Source organism: Lathamus discolor, chromosome 2, assembly GCF_037157495.1.
Source record: "Lathamus discolor isolate bLatDis1 chromosome 2, bLatDis1.hap1, whole genome shotgun sequence".
In the NCBI taxonomy this organism is placed as follows: Eukaryota; Metazoa; Chordata; class Aves; order Psittaciformes; family Psittacidae; genus Lathamus; species Lathamus discolor.
In genome coordinates, this window is record NC_088885.1 from 1242352 (window position 1) to 1264352 (window position 22001).

General features: G+C 46.3%; 1 protein-coding gene across 5 annotated transcripts in view; it reads right to left on the minus strand.

Moving 5' to 3' along the window:
* The window catches only part of LOC136007529 (uncharacterized), a 70825-nt gene that overhangs the window by 5106 nt on the left and 43718 nt on the right, over positions 1-22001 (minus strand). For 2 of the 5 annotated variants that reach the window (XM_065665372.1, XM_065665373.1), the window contains 8 exons: positions 15135-15253; positions 14466-14568; positions 12780-12836; positions 11200-11259; positions 10668-10729; positions 9059-9107; positions 8707-8756; positions 6725-7050 (listed from right to left, as the gene is read on the minus strand). In XM_065665372.1, coding sequence (XP_065521444.1) covers positions 6891-7050; positions 8707-8756; positions 9059-9107; positions 10668-10729; positions 11200-11259; positions 12780-12836; positions 14466-14568; positions 15135-15253 — 660 coding nt within the window. In that variant the 3' untranslated portion in view covers positions 6725-6890. Of the gene's footprint in view, positions 1-6724; positions 7051-8706; positions 8757-9058; positions 9108-10667; positions 10730-11174; positions 11260-12779; positions 12837-14465; positions 14569-15134; positions 15254-22001 lie in introns of those variants that run through there. The other 3 variants (XM_065665374.1, XM_065665375.1, XM_065665376.1) reach the window with 3 other exon arrangements.

Genomic DNA, 22001 nt, shown 5'->3' on the forward strand with positions numbered 1-22001 from the left:
GCCAGGTTGGACACAGGGGCTTGGAGCAAGCTGCTCCAGTGGAAGGGGTCCCTTGCCGTGGCAGGGGGTTGGCACTGGATGGGCTTCAAGGTCCCTTCCAACCCAAACCAGTCTGGGATGCTGTGATAATATGTTTTACTGAACAACAGAAAACCTATCATCAGGCTAAAATCTTCGTTTCCTTCATTGTTCTCACAATTCTGATACTTCTGGTCTTGATCCAAAGCCTTGCAACACAATTCAACCTGAACCTTGGGAAAAAACCCATATATAATTCTGCTTCCAAACTCTGCAGATGCACCTAATCTTTGCTGACAGTCGAGCCAAAAATCTCTATCCGAAGATCTGTGAATGCTGGAAAGTATTGCCTCGAATCCTCAGATGCTTGGCCCATCTCTAGTGCTAAAAATAGGAGGTCTGGGTGGCTTGACATAAAGTGTCAGACTGTGTAAACCACATGAGGTTGTTTGGGATGATTCATTCTCCCAGTCCTCTCACTTCCCCAGGCCTGGATTTATGAAACCTTTTTTAAAGTCGAACTCAGACCATTTTTCTTAATGTCAAATGGCATTTGCTCTTCACCTGCAATATTTCCAATCACCTCCCGCCTGGTATGGTCCCGTAATGCTCAGGATGTCCTTTGTGTGCTGGTGCAGCTCTCCCCCAGAATTCACTCCTCCCAACCCCCAGTTTTCCATAACTATTGAAAAGCTTCAATCAGTGCAGGAAAAAAAGCTCTCGTTTTGCAGGATTATTAGTTCTGGGTTTGTTTGCTTAAGCAGGGTAGGAAGCAAGGAGCAGCCCTTGCTCTCTGTCTGCCTCTTTCTCTCCGTCCCAGAGAGCTGGTTTCCAGTCAGAAGCATGTCTTTGCAGGGACACGCTGTCTGAAGAGAGTAACAGGAGAAAGAAAGTAGGATCTGAATGGTCAAAGCCCTAACTGCACGAAGTCAGGAGTCCAGTGTCCCCATCCCGATTCCTGCTGAAGGGCATCCTGCTGGCACAGGGACACTCTTTAGGGGATAGGATGGGACAGGGCGCACATAGTTCTTGTTGCTTACTTGGATGAAACACGAAGAGCCCAGTGTTGGAGGGAGATGATTTTAATAGATTAAAAATAAGATGTGAGGCCACAAGCTGGGTGGCTGCAGAGGAAAGACAAACCTGTACCTTACCCTCAACAGGTATCACGTGCTTTCCCTGTGATTTGTATGCTGTGAATCATACGATGACCCTGCACGCAGCGCAAACACTGTGGGAACACACAGGCACCCTCTGCGTTTGGGGGTATAAAATGGGTGCAGGGAGCAGGGAAGGAAGGGGAACCGGTTTAATCAACCTGGCAAACCTGAAAGTGTCTCCTTCTGAGCAGCCCAGCTAACTGGATGCTTTGTCCCTGCTGGGAAGGTGATCATGGATCTCATCCTCCTGTTACTTATGCTGCTCTGAATCAGGACTGCTGACATTGGGGTGAGTGAGGTGTATGCAACAAATCCTATGGGAAGTTCATGTTTTCTTCTCTTTTCTTATTTAAAACAAGTGAAATAAGCTGTCAGCATTCAATAAATAATGATGGATACCACTATTTAAAGCAATTTTGGTCAAGTCATTACATTACCCTTGTTCTCTACTTTAGACATCTCATTTTGCATGCAGAAGTCACTTGGGCTGGATGAGGGTCACCCACTGGAGACAGCTTCAAAGCTTTTGAGAACATGAGGAAGTCTGTTGGGAGGTTTTTACCACCTGAAGTATCACAAGATGCTTATAAGAGGCATAGAAAGAAGCCTAAATGAAAGCTGCCCCAGGTTCTGTGAGCGTAGAGCATCTCACACAGTAGACCCTACTCTGTGGAGACCCCATGCTCCACAGCAGTGAGTAAAAAGGAAGATTAAAGTCTCATGGTTTGCCATCAGAGCCTAGGAAATTCAACTTCAAATTCAAGAGTGGCCTTGGAATGATAAGAGTCTTTTCTTCCCCCTTTTATAGCCACTGGAGAAATGCTTCAGATTTAACTGTAGAGAAAACCTGTTTATACAGATGCCTGTGCATCTGCAGAGCTCCTTCCTCTGAAAAGAAAGATAATGGCTTGGAGCAGAAGAATGAAGTCAATTTCCATAGCTTTTTTTAGCAGTATTGCCAACTGGCTTTGAAGATTTAGCCCCCATCCCTACCCATTTCTTTGCAAATAACTTCTGAGAGGGCCAGAGACAAATGTCATCTCATTACAGTAATTGCAGCTATAGCCAGCCCGAGCAACTCTCAGATGTTTATCTGTCAGCACCATCCGTTTAGTCCCTGACACTGTGGCCGGCTGGAAAACTACTGCAGCTAAACACCACACTGTATGCAGATCATTTGGGCTCCTTCAGATACCTTGCTGCAATGCAGAGGCAGTTTCTGTGCTCAAGAGAACGCTTACCGCGGAGTCCCAGGCAAAAAGCGTTCCCAGGGACAGTTTCTTGTGTTGGCCTATGGGGGAAAGGGATTCTTTTTGTCCTTTATTGTGTTGAGGATTTATCTATACCTGGGTGGAAGCCCGACTTGCGAGGCACAACCAGGAGACTGCCCAAACAGAGGTGATCAATGCTATAAGCTATGTACCATGATACAATAGGCCTGAGCCCACACTTCTACATTAGCAGCAGTTTTACCTCTGACTCCTGAGACAAACTGGGCCAATTTCCTCACTGTTTATAAGCCCAGGAGAGCGCTGAGGTTGAAGTCCTGCACAGTAAGAGACAAAGTCTGCAACAAACCGAATGCCGCATCCATGGCAACTCACAACTCAGCTCATCATTTTTCAGCATAAAAACATATCTCAGGGCCACTGAAACAGAAGCCATTTACAGAAGTGACTGAAGTGAAGGCATTTGCTGTGTTTTTCATGGCCTTGGTCTTCTGTTGGAACCTTGGCTGCTGGCTGGGATGCTCGGGGAATGAGGATAGTCCCCGGCAAGCCTTTTGCCGTCTCTGGTTGGTGGGTGAAGTGACCTATTGCCTGTGGTTTTGTCACAGCAGGGTTTGGTACCTGGTCCGTGCAGGGTAGAGGTCAGCAAGGACTCACTGGGATGTCCCGGCACTGCTCTGCCTTCAGGGGGTAAAGCATCTGTGTGGAGCACAGTGCCAGAGCCACAGCTCTCTCAGGAAGGTGCTGATCACTCACTTTGGATAGGTTTTATCTCCCCTTCTCTTCCCTAGGGATGGATACCCCATTGCTGGGGTGCAGTCACACTGGGCACTCCTCAAACACGCAGGGATTAGGGTCTGAATGTTATAGGTAAGAAGCTGTGGCTGATACTAAATGATTTGCCCACGGCCCTGGGCAGAGCTAAGACATTTGACATATCCCAAGTGTGAAGTCAGAGCCCTAACCTATAGACCAGCTTCCTTCCGAATAACCACTCCTAATAGCTGCATTCAGCACAGCATTTCCCATACCAGGGAGATAAAACACTCCTGCCTCTTATGTTGGACATCAGCTTCAGTCGCGTTGTTCCCTACTGCGTGCAAAAATGCTCCACAGATATTAGGCAGTCATGGCAATGGTTTCCCAGCACAGCTTTCCCTACTCCGCTGCCGAAGGGCTGCAGAACTGCTCTCATCCCTGCAAACAGAAAGCTGTCTCCATAGTTTTCCTACTATTTTGTCTTTTCTTTCCAAACCGGGGTGGTTTATTTACCTCCCAAATCTCCTCTGCAGGATTGTATCACCAGCCAAACTCAAATGAAAACACCAAGACTGTGCCGTATGTTGAGGCAGTTGTTATTTTATGGAACCTTGCTGCATCTGGATAAGTCAATTGAGGTCAAACCCCTCTTTATCCTGTTAAGGACATTGGCACATCTGTTTCTCCCCACACTGCTGATTTTTGCTGGGCTGTGTTGGTTAACACCAGAACTGAAACACCACAACAGCAATTCCTTTAAAGCAAACCCAGCGATCTAAATTCCATCCCGTATTTTGCACACCGCACTGTGATAAAGGCTATAATGGGCTATGCAAAGCCCTTTCTTCCCCTTTAGGCAGGATTATACATGGAAAGAGAGCTGAAGATACTCAGTTTCTGCTGCGGATGTGGTTAAGCAGGACGAGTCTGTCTCTTTGCAACTGAACTGCTTTCCATAGAAACACAGTAATCTATGAGTAGCCCTGCTCTGATGTGCCCCTGTGGGCATTAACTCTGACGTTTCTGCGTACACAGCCATGAGCAATGCCCACTAGACCTGCATCAGAAAACTATCTTGTTGCTGTGATGCCTCCTGGCTTGGACACAAACCCAGACGGAAGCTCTGCATGGGTCAAGGGAGGAGGTAGGGTTAACCAAACCCACTGCTCTGGCGAGGTCTTTGTAGAAAGGACAAGTTCAGGGAAGATGTTAAATGTGCTGCACGGCGCTGGTGACGTTTCCTTCACTACAGCCACCACTGAAATCCAGATATCCGGACATTCAGTAAGTCCTGATTTGCTGTAGCTCCAGAAGTTTTCCACAGTCAGAAAACCAGCACTGAAGTCAGACAGCCTGGAGGCAAGGATGGCAGAAGCAGCATCTTCCTCTCACTAAAGTTAATATATATGCTAAGACAGAGATCTGCTCACTAGGGATGCACACCTGGAGACCAACAGAACTAATGGGGTCTTAGGAAAAATACTGCTCTTCAGAGTGCTTTTCATGTTATTAAGCATGAAAAGGGTCTTATTCAAGGAGTTTCAAGTGAAGAGCCATCTAGTAAAAAACAACCAAACCGTAGTGCAAACCAAGGCTGCTCAAAGCCATTTTTGCTGGAAGATAACAGCTTCACTTTATCACCACAATTACACGTACAGGTTGGAAAATGGAAGAGTGAATTGACATGAAAATGGCCCTTGGTGAGAGGAAAGAGGCAGTAAAGTGACACAAAGAGCATCCTTAGGACCAATTCGCTTCCCTATAAATCATCATTTAGGAGAATGTATGCACATTAAGGTGAATAATTTTTCTGACAAGGCAAAGCACAGAGTTGCCAGACCAGCCTAAATGATGCTCAGCATCACCAAGCTAGACTAAGAGAGAAGGCAAATAAACAGCGTCTGCACATAAATTCAGTGTAGGGAAATCTAAGGTAATGAGGCTAGGCAGAATCAGGAAAGGAGATGGAAGAGAAGGGAAAAAGAAATCTGCTCTCTCTGGCCATATGCTTAGGGCACTGAGCAGGGAGACAAGCAGATGGTGTGGCTCAGACTGTAAAGTATAGTTCTCTGAGTTTTAACCCATTACATCGATGCACGCTGGGTGTATAACATATTTTAGAAGGCATTAGGCAATTTTCCCCTGAAAATGACAAAAATTATTTAACCTCAGCGGTTCTGAACCTGGGCATTTCTCACTTGCTCGAGGTTGGCCGTCTATGGAGGTAAGTTATAAACCTCATCCCAGAGCCAGATCTTTGCTTAACAAATTATCAAGGCTTCTTTAAGAAGATTAAGCTGTTCCTCTTTCTGATCTCTGGAACTGAAAAAATACTGAAGCCCCCAAAACACTCAGAGAGGGAAATGTCTGTTCTGGTACTCCCTCAGAAAGCCCTTTGGTATGGAAATCATTGGTGTCAACGCCTGTAGCCTCAAGACTCTCCCCAGTAATTCAGATAACACATGCAACTGCCTGGACCTGTAGCCCACTGAAACCGAGGACCAACATGCCTCCTGCTCCTCTTTGGACTCCTCCTTTCCATCTTCTCTCTGGCAATACCTGAATATCTGTGCCTGCAAGCACAAGGACTGCATCTGTACAAGACCTGATAAATCAGTGCTGCTCATTCTCCCAGGAAGGACTGGCAGGCAGGTACCATCACAGACAATGTACATGAGTGTCTAAACTGGAAGCCATCAGTGTATCTGCTTACACACACCAGAATAGACGGAAACGCTGCATTACCACCGGATTACCTGTCAGCAGGCTCATTTGCTGACTAATGTGCTGTCCTGAGGGCCACCTCGATTTGCTTGTCACCACTGATGCTCCAAGATCTAGCAAAAGGAACTGCAGCAAAGCTACAGCTGCTGACACGCACCCCTGGCAGTGTGAGCGCACCAGCAGCACACAGCCTGGCCTCTGCAGCACCTCCCAGTAGCAATGCAACTGCTGCAGGCCCTGCCCCGGCCTTTTTCTCCCTTTTCCATGGCTCTGAGGATCCATCTTCCCTGCCAGGGGCTGGTTTGTAGGCTCCTGTCGGGCACTCCCTCCCTTGTGACGCAGTCCTTACATAAAGCCATAGTCAGACCCTATTGTCCCCTCCCAAGCCACTTCGGTTTTGACTCTCACCTCTCTCTCTTTTTCCTGTTCTTCCCCTTCTTCTTCATGGGGGCTTGCTGCGGCTGTGCAGTAGCATTGCTCTGTGTGCGTGAGAGGACATTTGCAGGACTTCTGTCATTAGGCAGCAGGGTGCCGGGCTGACATTTTCCTCCACTGAGCTGACTGGTCCTGAGTCAGGCAAGAGGCATTTTTAGGACAAAGCTTCAGCTCCCATCAGTTATCACTGCCCTGCTGCTAATGGGGTCATTGCCACTTTCATTAACAGAAGATCCTATTTAGATCCAATTACAGATTTCCCACACCCCTGCCAGTGCTGATAGGGGCAGGGCATGCAGGGGTTTGGGGAGTAGATCAGGACGTGGATGCTAAAGCAACTTTTGCATCGCAGACCCACCTCCAGCAGCACACAGCCAAATGCATTTGAGCATACTCCTTCTTGCTGAGCTACATGGGCTTTAGTTCGTGCCCCTGCAGAGCAGTTCTTACAGGAAGGACAGACATTATCACATGCTTTCAGCATCCATGATTGCTTTATTTTAAAGTGTGGGGTCTGTCCAGATCCATACAGTATCCCTACAGAAATCCTTGTGGAGCCTTAGCATTAATGTGGCCACAAGTAGGATCTGTTGTACTGGTGGAAGATTCTGCTCAGTATCCCATTTACCCAGGCAGGATCAGGTACATGTTTCGAAAACAAGGCCAGTGTTACGCACAAGCGGCCAGTGTGCAGTAAGAGCCTGTCCAACAGCCACAAGCAGATCCTGCAACAAGACAGACAGGACAATGCACAGAGGAAAACACAGACACTGCAAGACTGCTTTATGAATACTGAAAACCAACAGGGCATCTCATCTTGTGTGTGATTGCACCAGCCCAAGCAGAATCCTCCCTTCCTTCCTGGCAATGTTAGCACTGAGTCTGTCCCCTGCGCGTGTTTAACGCTTAACAATGGCTCTTGCCCCCAGGGGTTTTGTGGTGTGAACCCATGAGAGTGGCACAGAGCAGAGAAGAATGGATGCTGTCGGTTTAGAGGTGGGCAACTGAAGCCTGGAGGGAAATCGCCTGAGGTGGCGTAGGGAGTGCGCAGGGCTCATTGCGAGCCCAGCCATGCTCCCGGGTCAATGCCACCCCTCCACTGTTTTGTTCAGACAAGCCCTGCAGTGCTTGTACCTGCTCCTGGTGGAAGATTGCTCCCACAAATGAACGCACTGTGTTAGCAGGAACGGCTTCCTGGCTTGGAAATGCACAGATTGAAATGGAAATGGAGCTCCACAAATGAAACAAGCCATAAGCACCTGCTAATTGTTCTTGGCTGTGAAATAGCAAAAATGCTTCTCTGTCCTCAGGAGAGGAAATAACAATGGATCTGTTTTCTGAACGACTGTCTGCAAGACCCATCTCAAGGCTTCCCACCATGCAGAAGCAAACAGTAGGTTGCTTTCTTTTTATGAGGCACTAAAAGACCATCACAGGAAGGCAAATGTATCTCAGGAGAAACTCCTGCTGGTGCTGGAGTGGTGGGAGGGGTAAAGCAAATGAGCAATGGTTCGTTACTAACACCAACAACCTTCATGAGATAGCCTATGAACAGCTTCAGCAGCACTTGCACCCCGACCACAAAGTGACTACCTGAAGGATTCATCCATAGACTCACAGAACGGTTTGGGTTGGAAGCGACCTTAAAGCTCATCCACTTCCAACCTCCTGCCATGGACAGGGACACCTTCCACTAGAGCAGGTTGCTCCAAGCCCCATCCAAGCATACGGATGTGTAACACTTTGCTATTACTTTCTGAAATCCTTCCATTCTTCTGAGAAGGTCAGCAGATAAAACAAGGGCAGCCAAACACAAACATCAGGCGTCTGTCCATAAACACCTCCTTTTCTCCAAACTCCCTTCAACTGAGACTAAGAAAGTAGAGGAAGGGCATCACTTTCCCTGGCACTCAGTGGATCCACGCTCCTTTGGTCCTGGCAGATGGAAGCCCACCAGCAGCCCCTCAGCACCCATCTGCTGAGCATGGCAGAGAGGTGGTTTAATGGAGGGCTGATAACAGAGCACTCAGGAGAGAAAAGTGTGCTCAAACCTTAGACCTTCCTCCCTTTCCCCATGAGGATGGAAGAAGGAGACATTTGCTAGCATGCACACAAATGGTGTGTTTTCAGAGGTGGCAGGGGAGTGATCCGTAATGGAACATATCCCAAGAGCCAGAACAGAGTTTGCACCCTAGTTTCTTCAGTCTGTTGCTCCACCAAGTTCGTGAACACACACATAGCTCTGCGCTTGCATCTCATTCCTCTTCCCTGCTTGCACTGTTTTTCCCATGATGTTCCAGCATTAGTCAGAATAATCTTGACCCCATGGTGCTCCAGAGGTAACACACCGAATGTGCACGCTATGCGAATATTTTACCTACCCAAGATAGAGACTGATTTTTCTTAGGTAACTGGTCACTGACTTCTGGATCTAGAAAGGGAAAGAAGAGGCACAAATCACTTTAAATGTTTTCTCACTTCTAGGACGGGGAACACTGAAGAATTAAAAAGAGCTCACAAATGGCCCAAACTGAGCAAGAAGTGGTGAGCCTGAGACACGGAAGCTGGGTGATATAAGGAGCCACTGGGGCTGAAAACCTCAGAGAAGAGTCACATCTGATCGATTAAACAAGGACATTTCCAGCTTGGAACAAAGGGAGCTGGAGGAGGTCCTGCAAGCGCAGGGGTAAGAGGAGCAGGGCAGTTCTCTATTACCAGTTTCACCATGGCTACCTTCAGAGTGAGAAAGCACGGGCAGTTTTCGACCTTCTTTTCTTGTGGGCTGTGGAGCAAAAAGAAACATCACCAAAGGTTGCGGATGACTCGGCTCGTTGCGAGCGTTAATGAAGACAATAAAGCTACAGGATGAGGAGTAGCTGCAACCCAACAGATGCTTGGGCTGTGGAGAAGAATTCCTTGCTGCTTTTCATTCCAAGGGTGATTGCATTGAAAAGTATTGCACAGCAGCACTGTGAAGGGTAAAGACTAGACTGATGGCAAAGCCAAGCGGCTCCTTTGAGGACTTTGTAAGAAACATTTCATTTCTCCACCCCTCCCAATTCTCCCCATCTTAAATTTCACATGTCTAGATCGAGCATGTTTTAGTTTCTTCTTTCTAAAGGTGCATGTTGCTGTATTTCATTTTGGACCTCAATTTCCTTTGCTTTGACTAGGTATGAACAACGACCTTGAGCATGGTGTCTGGGGACAGCCAGCTTCCAAAAAGCATACCAACAGCACAGAGCTAATGCTATTTTATTGCAGGAAAACATTAGTACTGCTGGGTTTCTCCCTTCAAGCATGCTACCATGCTGGCAAGGAAGGAAAAGGGGGGTGGTATTGTCTTCTACCGTCTCCTCCAACTTTGATTGATGGAGACAGTACGGTAATTAGAGGATCTGTTGTGCCCCTCAAGCACGGGGATAGCCCCATTACTGCAAACAGCAGATTTTCTCCAAAATCCTTATTTTAAACTCGACGTTGTGTTTCAGCCTCAGTTGTTAGAGCTCATGCAGTGCATACGTAATGTCATTACATGGCTCTTGTCTCCAGGACCCAGAGAGCACAAAACTGAATCTCAAATCACCTCACAGAACGGAAAGAGGAGTTTTTAAGCAGGGCTCATACTCGTATTTTGTGCTTAATTTGGGAGTGGTTGCTAGAAGGAATATTTAACCCCTCGTGTTTACTGAAGTCAGAGGAGTTCTGCATTGCAGCGCCTTTGGGAAGGGGAAGAACGCGAGTGAGAAGGCTGGTGTACAGACCCACACGGGCTTGGCTCTGCACTTACATGCGGTGTTTTGAAATACAGAGATTCCGTGTAACCTCCTTACTTAAAGGAAAGTGCAGCCCAGTAGTGAGGTGAGGGGAGGGCACGATTTTAATGGCACTTGAATTCAGGCCAAGAAAAGAGAGAACTTGCTCAGAAAATAACCGTGTAGCTGCAGGCTTTGCTGCTGCTGTTGTTCAAGCTGCTGCTTTTGCTTGTTATTCTGCAAAGTAATAATATGAACCCAGTGCAGGTTATTAAGAAAGAGAGTTGAAATTAAGACCCAGGATATGCCCACAACTTCGGTCTTCATAGGACAAGATAAGGCAGTGCTGGCATCTGCTAAGGGAGAGATGAGACTTTCCAAATCTAAGCTTCATTTGCATGTCTATGCTTGGGTGATTATGTGTCAGAAAAAGAAGCTGTTTGACATGAATATGAGGTGCTTGTTTGATACTGCATAAACTGTATTAACTTATATCCGTAGCACATGTTTCAGGTACCGCTCATGTGGAAACATTCCACGTGCTGCAAAAGCAGAAACCCAGAAAAGAGAGCATCGCTAATACTCACAGCCCGATTAGTTCCGGGTGCTTGAGCTGTTCTTCTAAGTGGCTTATTTTTATCTGCATGTCCTTAAAAGGTCAAAAAGAAAAGCAAACAATCTTAACGTCGGTCCCTCGCTCTGGTGTGCAATACAGGTCAGGTCAGAGCTTATTAGCATGAGATCAGCACCATATTCTGCTCTCCCAAATTGGCTGTGATAGAAATCTGCAGGAGTCTTCCCTCCTGGTCTTGGGTTTGTATTGCAGTAAGTCTCTGGATGATTTATGTTCCCAGTGATACAAGGTCATTCATTATAAAGCTGTACGTACTGGTTTGCAGACTACAAAGCTTCTAACCCAAACCTGTGCGGTGCTGCATTGTTTCTGTATTCCTGACACTACCGGCAGACCTGCTTCCCACACCTTTACCTGCATTATATTCTACTCTATCACTTCGCTGTTTGACACCCTTGTAATTACCTTTTTAAAGCTTATTATATAATGGTGCTGGTGTAAACGAAGAAAGAGCACGTACTGTGATATGCAAAAGGATGTCGTACCTCTAGGATTTTGTCTTGTTGCATGACTAATCTTTTTTCTTGTGATATCTTACTTTTTTCCTAAAAATCAACAAAATAACATACAACTTGTTAGGGAAAACTATTCCTGTGTATTGGTTAAACTTTCAACGTAAAGAGACTATTAAAAAGCTACAAAGCAGCATTTTCTATCCATCAAACATTGGTCAGAAGTGAAGACTGTGTGATCACATTGTGTGTGTGACAGCCTTTCTAGTCCCAGTGCAGTCAGTCTTGAACAAGATGATGTACATCAGCCGAGTGTCCTGGCTCTTCTGCCCCTGCAAATGCAGGGTCAGGGGGCTCAGTAGCTTGTGGGATGCAGAACATCCTGCGAAGGAAAGCATCCTCAGTGGGAAAGGCCTGGGGGTGGGAGAACAGCAGCTGAGGTGAGCCCCCAGGGTGCGCTGGCAGTGATGGAGACCAGCAGCATCTCACCCTTATGGGCAGGAGGATGGGCTGTAGGTGGAGGGAAGGGACTGCCCCCCGCTATTCAGCACTCCACAGACCACATGTGGACACCACGTCCCCAGAATGAGCTGCATCCCTGCTGGATGCAGCCCTGAGCAATCTGCCCTAAGCTTTGAGTGGGAGCTGGGACCAGAGGCACCCCACCATGGTCCCTTCCACCTGAATTATTCTGTGATCCCGTGACTCCACTGACTCACAAATCAAGTTGGCCTGACTCATGGAGACCTCTCCTAAACACAAGTGTTGGTTTTCTACACCTTAGCACGAAATCACAGACCACCATTCAAACGCACCGCTTCGGGACTTTGCTGGAGACTTTGTTATGACAAGTGCTTGTGTTTGATTGTTTTGCTGGGAGCAAAATAATCTCCTTTGTTTATACTGAACAGAGGAAACTGTAAGTCATGTGAGGGGAGGAGGCAGGAAAAGGAATGTTGAAGTCAAAATTGCCTGGTGCTTAGCACTGTGCTTTTCAGAGTCTTATGATGGTTGATGGAATACGGAAGATCATGTTTCCAAAAGGCTAGTTTAAATCCCAGCTCTGTGTTGAGAAACCCATGGCACTGGAGGGACATTAAATCTGGGCATCAGCGACCACACATCCTTCTATTCGCTCCTGCGGTAAAACAGAAGAAAGCCTGTTGCTATGGGGTCATTATCATGCCCATCAATGTACAGCTGAAAACTGGTCAGTAGCCAGCTGATGCTTGTGAAAGAAAGGTGAGCTAAGTACGTCTCGTCATGGGTAACTGCGTGCTCTGGGAGCTAATAAATTGAGATCCACTTTGGGCAGCATCACACTCAGTAACCCACAAGCTTTAGGCAGCTCTGACCTCTCTGAAAGCCTGCTCTCAGGCACCCTTGCACTCATACAGCAATGACGGGGGTTTTGTCATCAGTGACAGCCAGCAGAGTCTTTGGTGAGCCTGTGTCTGGGCAGAGCTGCAGTCACTCAGCTGCCTTGATGCTGTCTTCATTGCTGCAGGGCAAGTCCAAACTCACAATCTATTTTTAATAACCTTGTGGTCGACTGTCACACTCTCCCTTCACATTTCATGCCTATTTCTGTCTTCACAAGAGCATTTCAATACCTTTATAAGGTCTTTTTCCTTTTCTTCCAGCCACATCTTCAGCTCCTGCCAAGATGTCTGTCACAAGAAAAGGGTTTGCAATGGGTGAGAGTGGGCAGGATACAGCACAGGGAGAATCACAGAACCCCAGAATGGTTTGGGTTGGAAGGGACCTCAAAGCTCACCCAGTTCCAGCCCCCTGCCACAGGCAGGGACACCTTCCACTGGAAGAGCTTGCTCCAAACCCCATCTAACCTGGCCCTGAACAAGGGGTTAACAAGATGGGAGACCAAACACAAGTCACATGCCATAAGCTTTGCATGTCTCAATGCCTATCGATAGGATAACTATGCCATTTGATTTTATTCCTATCAGAAAACAAAGAATCAAATCCTCACTGCACCGGTTATTTGCAGCTGCTTTACAAGCAAGAAGATGAAGTGCCTGTGTGTGTGTTCACTCTACAACCCGTTCTCACTGCAGTTATACGTAGAAACTGGTGTAAGAGCCAGCTGAACAGAAAACAAAATCCTCTTGCCTTTTTTTACCAATAGCAGTAACTCAGCCCTTAAGAGTTCTTGTGCTTGTGGTTAAACTGCAAAGCCTTTGGATGAGGAACTGGATTTGCCTTTATGCACGTAAAATACCTGGTGTGTACCAATCGCTCCCCCTGCTTAAGGACCCTGCACACCACAGGTTAGTGCCGGCTTTATTGCCAACCGGTGTGTCTTTCACTTGCATCCTTTCCCAGCGAAGATGCTTTTGCTCCAGTTAACCAGCCCTTGGGAAACAGGGGTCTGTGGGCACTTCCGTAAATCAAGGCAAAACATGTAAAGTGGCTGTACTACAGATTCTGTCAAATCATCAGCAGCAGGATATGTTACTATTCAAGTACTTGCCTTCAAATGACTGATGTCCTCTAAGTGCGAAACCTGCTGACGCTGCATGAGTTTGTATTCATGGAATGTGGAAATAGGAAAATTAAAGCCAAATATATGTCATAAAAAAGGAAAATTAAAGATGTGTTATTGAAGCAACGATGCAGTGGAGAGTGGGGGGTTTGTCTCCATTCTCTTTATACAAGGGCTCTTGATACTTCAGACCTGTGTGCTTCTATTCCAGACAACAGAAAGTTCCCCTGTGAGGCCCAGTTATAAAAGAGCCTTGCACAGAAATGAAAAGGTTTCTAAGGTTTCTAAGGATGTGTCTTTGCAGGAACAGCAGGACCAAGGACATGACTTCATCTTCAAAACATGCCTGAAACATTAGGGTAACAATAGGTGCCACTGAAGAGCCCTGGAAAAATGCAGGCTGATCTCAAGGTAAGTCCTCAAGTACCTTAAAATGTATTTTGGCCACATTTTCTGGTTGTATTTAACTGCCAGGAAGTCCACAGGATTTGGAAAGTACATAAATAAGACCTGTTTCCTCCCTCATTTGTGATTAGCTAAAGCGGGACATCACCTGGCCTCACAGGTTTTCCTTTACCATGATGCTGTTGGTAAATATTGCGGCGTGTGATTGTGTGTGTGCTCCCTCCCCACGTCTGCCCAGAGCACATCAAACAGTGGGGGAGAGCCGTTTCGAATCACCCAGAAAAATTCTGCCGTCTACATGGAATACAAGCAATGAGCTCATGGCCTCACCATGCATTAGCTGCAGGCACTATGGGATGGGTGCTTGACCCGTTAGCAGCCCCTGTCCTACCTCCTTTGTCTGCCACTCTGGTTCTTTCTCGAGGGCTGCAGAAGTGAAGCCTGCCGCATCCTGTTGCATCTCAGTCCCTGGAGGCGCAGGCATTGTCTGAAAGCTACAGAATTAGGATGTCAGTGAAGGATCACAGCCTGGGCCACCCTTCTGGTTACATGAGAATAAGCAAGGCAGGAGCAAGAGCACCAAAACCTAATTGAACTTCACCTTAACTTCGGCATCTCTTTCCTCTCCCCATGTATGTTTTTTATTGGCACGTGAGATGATTACAAACCAAACAAACCAAGCCTTTCTATGTGCCACCAACTTAACCCAGTTTGCAACCAGTGATGATGAACTCCCCACAAGATTTTATCCCATTCACCTTTTTCTGTGCTTTTACATTGTCTGGCCTGGCCAAGAAGTAAGTATGCCAAAACCAAGGGGGAGCATCCTTATCTCCTGTTTGTTTTAGCCTAACAAGGATCAGGAAGTTGGCAAGATCTTGGAAAGAAGTCGCGTTTTCCTGGTCAGTTTTGGGTGGGTTGGGAAGTGCCTGTGCTTCTGCTCAAGCCTACGTGACACCAGAAGGTGTCCGCCTCATCACCTTATTATGCTCAGTGCTCTAAAAGTTGTTGGCTTTCTACAAGACGCGGTAGCGAGGGAAGCTGCTCAGAGTGCACTCACCCCTTGAAAGATGTGATTTTGCTGAGGGGCAGCTTGTTTTCATCAGGAAGATTGGAAACCATCGTGCTGAGATCCTTCTTCACACTCTGGATAAAGTCACGTCTGAAAACGGTCTTTTCCTACGAAAACATGGCACAGAAAGATCTGTTGTTTTGCATTAAACCCTGTGTCATGTCCCGCCTCCTGCAGAGCTGGAATGAGATGCTCAGGTTGACTATATAATTTCCTGTCCCAAATTCCTCAGCCATGACAGACCTCACAGTGGGTTGGCTCTTATATGTACATTTGTAATACCAGATTTCTTCACATTTTGAGACAGGCTGGTAGAAAAGCAATACAACTCATTCCATAGCAGCAACTGCCATGAAACTGCAAAAGGCAAACACAAACCCCTTTGGTTCTTTCTTTTTTTTTTAAACCATGAAAAGTCCTATATTAATTTTAGTGTTGTAGCTGCTGGATTTATTCATTTTCACCTTTCGGAAGCATCTCTGCTGCCTTATTTATACAGTGAAGGGATTGCGCTTTTCTTCTGGCATCCATGACAAGGATGGCAAATACGAGGGACAGATTTGGGAGAGCTGCCCTTCTGAGTGCTACAGCTCCTGGGCAGCCTGCAGCCCCACGAGGGTCTATGGGCAAGAGTGGTGGCTGCATTGTCAAGCACAGCACCAAAATCCCTCGGCTGACTCCAAAGGACAAGAGTATCTGTGGGGTGAGAGGTAAGAAGCAGGGGTGTAGGTAGGGTGATGGAGGAAACGCAGGCATCCCCATCCAGCAATGTGGGAAACTCAGTCGTAACTCAAGTTTTTACTGAATAAGGCACATGAGAGCAAAGATAATGGAGGGTTCACACAACGCTATACTCTTAGGTACCATCTCTAAACTGCAGGATAATCCCAGTTAACCCAGACACTCACACTTTACTCATAGGGCAGACGACATCCCGCACCATCTCTTCTCTCTAAAGGCTGCTTTACATGCCTTGATTCCCCTCAGTTTGACCATCCAGCAGAGAAACGACCTTAGCTCCCTACAGGATTTTGTCTTCTGTATTATCCTGTAAACCCTTGCACTGTGGAGCAGAAGGAGAGGAGGGGCAGAGGGCCTCGAGACATGCTTGCATTGTCCCTGTACAGCCTTTCACCCCGATTCACCACTGTGGACAAGCAAGCATAGGCTCAAGAACTCACAAAATAACCCCAGAAGCCTCTTCTACACCTTCACACCATCCTGCCAGCTGGACCCATTTACATGCCTCCCCCCCAGTGAACCCTGCACCCAAACCAGAAACAACCCACGGCAAAATAAGAAAGAAATGAAGAAAAACATGCCATGGAAAGCAACAGCCAAGATCCTGAGAGCAGAAGATGAAGAGCTGTTTTCCCAGACACGGCTACAGATATATCTACCACATCCAAGCCCCAGGGCCCTTTGGGTATAGTGAGGTGGCATAAAACCATAGCGGCTCCATCAATCCTCATTGAGAGCAGTGTATATAATTTCCCTGTGTTGGTTCTGTCAGCAAAGCAGCTAAGCTCCCTGGGCAGAGAGGCAATTAATTTTGTCACACAGGGCTGCTTCATATTCAGGACCCAGTTCAACAAAGCACTTAAGCAAAGGAATAATCACTGACTTGAATGGGAATATTAGTACCTAAAGTTAATTGTGTGCTTTTAAAATTGGGCCTTATATCATGCCAATCAAATCATTACTCTACTCAATTACAAGCTCCAGCTAACAAATACATGCCCTGGACTTCCTTTCCGCAAAAGGGGAAACAGATGCAGATAGGGCCTTGAAAAAGCTATCAACATTCAGTAATAACATAGCAAAGAGTAAAAATGTGTTGGCTTGTAGTTTGTCAGCTCTTTCCAGCCAAGAAATGCCAGTACTTCAGTGACAGTCATATCCTTCAATGAACAAATGGACTATGTATTAAAAGCCAGACAGAGTTTTTCTCCTAGCTTGAGGCAGTCTCAGTGGAATCACGTGAGTTCTGAGGTTTTTAGTATGCATTACAATAGGCCTACCAAAAAGTGCCTCTGAGAGGCAGGATTAACAGTGCAGGGAACAGCAGGCAAGCCAGGATGCTATCTGCAAGGTTTTGCACACACAGCTGAAGATGGCGATTAGGAGTGATGCATATTTGTGAAGCCAGATATATTCTCACATGGGCATAGGCTATGAGCAGGCTCATGAAACAAACCACCGCAGACCTCTTGCTAGCCAGCAAATGTATCTGATGCTATGCAGCTGCACTTAGACTAACCACAGAGACATCCTAACCTAAATACACCGATGAGTTTATTGATTAAACCAACACTTGTATAGAAGAGTTCAACGTCAAAACTTCCAACTCAACAGAAACTGCGTGATGGACAAAAGCAGTGGTTGTGGTGGTTCATGCAGCAAGCTGCTGCCTTGTGACATCTCTGTTTGCCATGCTGTTACTGAGGTCTGCGGTGAGCAGCCCAGCTAGGATGTCATTTTCCAGACACAGCCTCTGAGGAACTACAGATGCTAAAGTTAGATGCAGTGCTACACACTAATGTACGGATTCAATAACCTGGACCAAATTGCTGCAGCCCGTGCCTGGCCAGATGGAGCTGGTGTTATTTCCAGCAGTCCCCAGATGGATTTCTCACTTTAATTATAACCAGAAGAATGATTTTGTGGTTGTTGCTGTTGTTTTGGGTTCATGTTATAGTTTGGTTTTGTGCATCTTTGCGTTTTAGAGATGTGGTTTTCCACGCCAGCCTCTAGGGATGGGTTGGTGCTGTACACCGAGGTCTGCTTCAGAAGGCCACTACCATGACTGCAGAATGGGAACTATAACGCTGGCTGTTATGATAATTAGCATTAGCAAGCATTATTCCATTAGCTTTTAGTTGTGTAGGTGTGTGATGTGTTAGCAGGGAGTGTTTAATTTTAGTTCATACACCTATTTGGTATTCAACGGTGTTCAGCTATGGACTATGAAATAAGTCTGTCTAAAGCAAGACATTGTGGTGTTTGTGCATGCACATGCATATGAGTACATGAAAAAGAACAGGGAGAACAAAAGCAATACCAGCCTTCGATTAGATATTTTGGACTCTGCATCTGCTTCTGAGAAGACTTAGAGATGAGAGTGGCATTCACACTTCCAGGAAGAAGCCATGTCTTGACTATAGAGGGAATGGGAGTGAAGTCTGAAGACTCTTTTCGCACAGGCAGGGTGTACAGAGCTCACTGGCTGAAGCAGGAAAGGTTCCGGATGTGATACAAGAGGCATAGGGGATTAGGAAGGTGTTGGCTTGGCTCAGTTTCAAACAGCAAGAGCTATCTCCCTGAAGAAGCTTCACCTTCACTTCCAGCTCAGACTGAGCTTTGTCAGGCAGCGATCATCTCCCAGCGATGTCCAAAACACAGTCAGTGCTAGGGGCTCACACTGAATGCCAGCCCCCAAGCGCATCCATAAGCATTTGAGTTTTAGCAGCTACAGCTCAAATGAAGTCTGTTTAGGCTCCATGTCCAGCTCACTCAGAAGAGAGTATCTAGCAGCTTGGTCTTCCCATTCATCAGACCTCCTAGGAACATCACTAAAACACTGTGACTGAGGCAGAAAAGGGAGGCTCAGCCTTCAGGCTGAGCATCCCAGATGTGTCTGGCTGACCCTAGCAGCTTGCTGACGGCTGTAGTGCCAGCCCTCTCCCCCTCTCCATCCTCCCAGGACTTAGCAAACTGGAAACGCTGTCTCCTAAATGGAGGAAGCTGGCTTTGAGGAAAACCTAGACAGAATTAGCTTTGTTCTGCTCAAATTTCCTCATTCCCTGAGTGCCTGATTGTGCAGTCTCACTGGTGTCATATTCCTGACTTCAGGCCCTTATTTCTAATTTCTTTTTTCTGCTTGTGCTCCTTTACGTGTTATGGCTCTTTTCCTTCTTTGAGGCATCACTGGCTCTTCACAGACTGTGCACTTCACCCTGTGAAAGTATCGGGGTACTGCTCACACTGCTCACAAGGCGCTTCTCCTGTCCTCCAGAAGAAGGTGAAGGCTTGTGGTCTCCAGATGCAGACAGCCTCACCTGAACAAGACTATTCTGTGGTACAGGTGCTGTCCTATTTGGGCAGCTGAATGGCCATTTTATACACAGATTTTTTTGCTTGTAAAAGATAAAATGGGTAAAACCCCCTACCCCTGATTTCCTCATTGCCCTGCATTCAGCATGAGCTTTCAGAGTGCAATTTCGTGGTTGATTCAATGGTATTTTTATTAAATCCCCTGGTTTTTCCAAGTCTGCTTGCTCAAAGAAGGATGAATGCTCAGATAACGGACCTCTGCGTCTTGTTTTTAGCAAGCACAGTGCTCGAAGTACTTCAGCTTTCTTCGCTATGTTTGAAAAGACTTGATTTTCCTCTACTTTTTTTTAAGCTGGATTTGGCAACCATGACAACAACATGCCAGCATCTCAGCATCTGAACTGGGATAAAAATAGCTCTGTTTTTATGCCTTGGATTCGCTTTTCACCTCAGACAGTTCCCAAAGGCATGGCCCGCTGCTTAAGGCTGGGAACCTTCCCAGCAAACCAAGACTTCTCTGCTTGTTCCAGGAGAGGAACAGACAAAAAGTGACTCCAACACAGAAAGCTTTGGAGTTCCTTGTGTTTCCAGTTTACTTTCACGCACTTCTGCAGCAGGAGAGCTGCCTTGCTTGTGTCTGAGCTGCTTCGCTCTCCTCTCTTGACCGAAGGCTTTGACCACAATTTCACTGATAAACTACACTGGAAAACCCAACTGTAGAATGCAGAGTATAGACTGTGGCCTCAAAACCAGTTCTGTCTGCCCATAGGCAAACTTGTTCCCAAACCTAGCCACCACAACAGCAGAAGCAAAGGATGTTTGCTATTTCATCCTCTGCACAGCTTTTGACCCTTCAAAGACTGCAATTATCGAGATGAAAAAGAGTCAAATATCTCCCATCTGGAAGAGTAAGAAAAGACTGAGGAGGAGCAGGAAAGGGAATGAAAGACAGACCCGTGGTCAGGAGGTGGGGTCTGCTGCTCTTCTGGTGATGGTGACTTTGTCTTCACACCAGCCCCCACACTCTTTCCCTGTCCCATTTTGCTCCATCACTACCCTCATCCTTAATCTTCACCTTGCTATGTTGTAAGAGTTTATTTGTACACAGGAGGAAAGAACTGGCCAGCAAATAGAAGAGAAAAGCCATGACAATTAAAAGCCATATTGACTGCATATTTGCTTAAACACTTTTCTCTCTTTCCATGGTTCTGTGGGAAACTTTGTAAAGTTCTGTTGCTTTTCTCTGGAAGTGATAGCACGAATCAGGCAGTTTTCTCTTACACAGATTATAGAGGCAGTTGAAGGCTTTCGAGTTGCTGGTGTGATTTATTGATGGGCATGGTCAAGCCATCAGGACAAACTACTCCCAAAATCAAGCAGGTGAGCAATAGCTGTTGTTATTGCTGTATCTTTGACTGCCTACCTGATGGATGTTTTTCACTGGCAGGAGCATAGATGTGTCTGTGCCTGCAGGGATCCAGCCTCAGAGGATGCTGCAGCCGGCTGCCAGCCCTTGTGATGCAAACAGTAGGCATGGCGGGCAGGTTCCGTGCCTAGTGCCGGCCTTGTCTAAACCTCCGGCAGTGGCCACCAACACCATCGACTGCTCACAGACCTAGGGCTGTGCAAGTAGATCAGTCTTTAGGAGCCATGGTAAAGCCACATTCGCAGGGAAAGGACAAACTTTACTCTTCCAAGAAGCAAATCTCAGGGATATTTAATGCTCTATACAAGTGCTGAGGAAGAGCAGCTCCATAAAACCTTATAGCTACTTTTAGCTTGAGGTGACAGTGAGGTTATTGGATTTCACAGGTTAATGGGAAAAGTTCAGTTCTAAAAGACCTCTGACTGCTGCTGAAGGCAAAATACAGCCTACAGGTAAAAGCATACGACACGACATGAGGAGAAAAGTAGTCTAATTCCAATTCAGTAGCGGACTTGCTTTGAAGAAATCATCTGAAGTCTTTCATGCCTTACCTTCACCACATGTAATGCAGGACTAGTGGGCTATGACACAGTTGAGACCAATTCAATGCTGTTTCTTAGTTTTTCATTTGGGTACAGATGAAAACATTTCTGTACTTTCTGTTTGATAAAAGATATCACTGTGTCTTTTTTACACTGAGCTGGTAAGTTACAAGAGTATTTTCCAAGCTCAACCAGTAATGGAAGCAATAGTTTCCTTATTAAACCCTAAAATGAGCGGTTGGACATTGCCAGGGACAGCATTATATTTTCTCCACTATTGCCTTTAATCTTGTAGGATCTTAACAAAGGGATATAAAAGAACATTTGATGTTCTTTAGGATTTAAAAGTCCCCAAACATATCCCCTTAGTTTCGAAGAAAGAATGTCCTTATTCTGAGCACTTTCGTTATTCATACTGAAACTCCTGGGAATGTGTCTTTGAGTTTCTGAAGAGAAAGGAGTCCGTCCTTCTGCTTCTTGCGTGGCCAGGTTTGCAGCTATCCTGCTGCACCACTGATAGAGAACAATGTTCAGAAATTAAAGGGGGTGAGGGAATAGTAGCACCCTTGCGTGTTCTTGTGCTGTTCTTCCAGATTTCTGGTAGCTGATATATAAATTGGGTACAATTAAGAATAATAGTGTATAATGAACAGGATCATGACAATCTCGTAGCAAATCCCTGCCAAAACTTTCTTCTTTTCACATGCCTTATTCTCTTCATTTATAAAAACACCAAGTCAATACTTGCAATTTATAAAGAGACCGTAGTGTACAAACAGCACCCACAGAGCAGGTCCTTACACCTCTTTGGAAGACTACCATTTGATAATGAGA